Consider the following 3,460-nt stretch of genomic DNA (forward strand, 5'->3'; position numbering starts at 1 on the left):
CACACACTCATACCCCCCACCCCCACCTCTCCCCCCAGTACACACACTCATACCCCCCACCCCCACCTCTCCCCCCAGTGCACACTCATACCCCCCACCCCCACCTCTCCCCCCAGTGCACACACTCATACCCCCACACCCACCTCTCCCCCCAGTGCACACACTCATACCCCCCCACCCCCACCTCTCCCCCCAGCACACACTCATACCCCCCACCCCCACCTCTCCCCCCAGCACACACTCATACCCCCACCCCCACCTCTCCCCCCCAGTGCACACACTCATACCCCCCACCCCCACCTCTCCCCCCAGTGCACACACTCATACCCCCCCACCCCCACCTCTCCCCCCAGTGCACACACTCATACCCCCCCACCCCCACCTCTCCCCCCAGCACACACTCATACCCCCCACCCCCACCTCTCCCCCCAGCACACACACTCATACCCCCCCACCCCCACCTCTCCCCCCAGTGCACACACTCATACCCCCCACCCCCACCTCTCCCCCAGCACACACTCATACCCCCCCACCTCTCCCCCCAGTGCACACTCATACCCCCCACCCCCACCTCCCCCCCAATGCACACACTCATACCCCCCCACCCCCACCTCTCCCCCCAGCACACACTCATACACACAGTCACACATTCACACACGCAAACACACACATACACACTCACTGATCTGTGGGAGCATTGAAGGGGTAGTTTGACTGATCTGTGGGGCTTTTGCAGGGGTAGTTTAGCTGATCTGTGGGGCACTTGCAGGGGTAGTTTGGCTGATCTGTGGTGCTCTTGCAGGGGTAATGTTCTTGGAGAGTTGCCCTATGAGGAGGGAGAGCCGTGCTCTAATTGCCCAGAGGACTTACAGCACTGTGAGAAGAACATCTGTGGTAAGAGAACATCCTTCCAGAACTGCATGGACATATCCTGAATTTGTACTAGAATGAACATTTATTATCTGTTTTTACACTAGCGCGCACCCTGCTGGTCTCCATTGCAGACCTTACTGTGGAGTTCATACCTCGCATCTCAAATTGTGGGATGTGCTATGCGTGTGCTGAACGATTGCATCGAAAGCCTTGCCTTAGCAAGCTGCTGTGTGAATGTACTTCCCTCAGTGGCTGAGTCCCCAGCGGTAACCGAGGGAACGGCGGGAGACCCCCCGCCTGGCACCGACAGCCCCTCCCCCTCTGAGCACTCCACCACAGAGAGCCCCAGCAGGGAGGCGGACGAAAGCGCCGCCCCCACAGACGCGGGACGGCCCCACAGCGACACGTCCTCCCCGCCCCTCAGCGATGACGATGAATCGGAGGAGAACGGCGAGAGAGAGGAGGACATGGAGGTGGAGGTGGAGTCGGAACGGAGTGTGGATGGAGGGATGTCTCTCTGTTCATCCGCACTGCTGTTAGCGACCCTGCTGCTGCTCACACTGTGAGCATCCACACACACACACACACTCACACACACACACACACACACACTCACACTCACACTGAGACACACTCACTCACACACACACACTGAGACACACTCACTCACTCACACACACACACATGCACACTGAGACACACTCACTCACACACACACACACTGAGACACACTCACTCTCACACACACACACACACGCAGACACACACTCACACACACACACGCATACACACACACTCACTCACACACACACACACACACACACACTCTCTCGCTCTCAAACACACCCCCACACATTATCTCTCTCTCTTGCACACACACACACACACACACACACACACATACTCTCTCTCTCTCTCACACACACACCCCCACACATTATCTCTCTCTCTTGCACACACATGCACACACACACTCTCTCAGACTTGACTTCCCCAAGATCACCCTTAACAAGTGTTCCTTTACAAAGAACAGGAACATGTTTTGTGTGTTGTTGATGGCATGTTTCCTGACACTATATGTGACTACCTATCATGTGTAACAGGGACATATCAATCTATAAACAATATAGAACGATGCTGTAAATGTATGTACATACTGTATGAATAAAGAATATGATGTGAATACAAGCTAATAAACCCAAGCTTGACTAGACTGCAAAGTTCAGTTGAATCTAGCACATGCAATCAAAGTTTTTGTGTTTTGCAGTCTTCTCTATCAGAGACTGAGTTTCTGGTGGACTGTATATGTAATAAATATTAATATTTGTTCTCTGGTGTATTTAGATAAATACATGTTAGGAGTATATTGTATATCTGTTGTAGATGAAATGTGAGATTTTAATTATTTTCCAATCCTCATATTTCAATACAAAGAGCGGTTTGGATATAATTGAGATTTCATCATATTTAACATTTTATGTGTTTTTATTAAATGTACGTACATATATCATGTAATTATCTCCCTATTTGACAAGTCAAAACCATATATCACTGCACCTCAACCCAAATATCACTGCATCCCAGCCCAAATATCACTGTACCCCAGCCCAAACATCACTGCACCATCACTTCACTTCACGATCTCTAAGAATCAATATCACAATACTTGAGCGAGGTGGCCTCACTCAAAACACGAAGAGGAGGAGACTGGCCAAAATTCTTTCCGGACATTTTGAAGTACCTTGAAATATTCTCAAACAGATGCCACGAAACAAGTGTAACTGAAGCATGCTCTAAATGGAGGTACAGTCCTGAAGCAGCACAGCAGTCAGACCTCTCAGAACCTGGTAATGCGCTGACAGACCTCTGTCTGTCTGTGCTCGGTGTACAGGAACGCGCAGAGCGAACCACATTAAGCACTGGAGACGCGGAGTCAGTCAGACCGTGCGATTGGGCAATACGAGTAACATTCACTACAGTTCACAGGCCTGTGCTAAACAGGATGGGGAACGTTTGCATTTGAGATTATTATTACTAAGTCAAAGGAAGAGGAGAGCGGGAGAGGGCAGAAAGCCGGAAGAAATCCCAAACTACACGAGGGGGAGGCCGATCTGAGCTGAGAGGGCAGGACACAAGCGCCCTTCAATGAGACGGCCTGTGGGAACATTTCGCTTCCAACCACTTCAAAACATTCTCCATGCCTGCAGTATTTCAGTGCCACTAAAAGAGATGAACGGATGTTAAGCAAATATCGCAGTCTGTGTAAAAAAGGAAACGTGGCCACTTCTCTCTGATACCTTCAGGCATGCAAATTGCAAATTGATGGTGATGTCGTTTAATATTTCCCCAACACGACTACAGCATGTCAGGTATTTATTCGGCACACGGTATGGGAAATTGGTCACGTCCACTGGGGGGCAGGCTTTCACCGTTAAAAATATGGTTCCCCAAGTCTGAGGGTAAAAGCCAAGGAGCTAATGGGCCAAATTACAGACCAAATGTATGTTCAGAGATATTCAAGCTATAATATTCAAGATTAAAAATGTTATGTTACATCCAGTAATTAAAATGCCTGCTTTTTCGTTTT

The 3,460-nt window shown here is 50.1% G+C and overlaps 1 protein-coding gene across 1 annotated transcript in view; it reads left to right on the top strand.

The window, feature by feature from the left end:
- Positions 1-1,491, top strand: part of LOC118207487 (peptidase inhibitor 16-like) — a 15,525-nt gene extending 14,034 nt beyond the window's left edge. Inside the window, exons 5-6 of the mRNA XM_035381120.1 lie at positions 803-894; positions 1,123-1,491. Of these exons, the coding sequence (XP_035237011.1) occupies positions 803-894; positions 1,123-1,439 (409 nt within the window). The 3' untranslated portion in view covers positions 1,440-1,491. The remainder of the gene's footprint in view (positions 1-802; positions 895-1,122) is intronic.
- Positions 1,492-3,460: the final 1,969 nt, after the last annotated feature.

The sequence above is a fragment of the Anguilla anguilla genome, chromosome 11 (genome assembly GCF_013347855.1).
Source record: "Anguilla anguilla isolate fAngAng1 chromosome 11, fAngAng1.pri, whole genome shotgun sequence".
Classification (NCBI taxonomy): domain Eukaryota; kingdom Metazoa; phylum Chordata; class Actinopteri; order Anguilliformes; family Anguillidae; genus Anguilla; species Anguilla anguilla.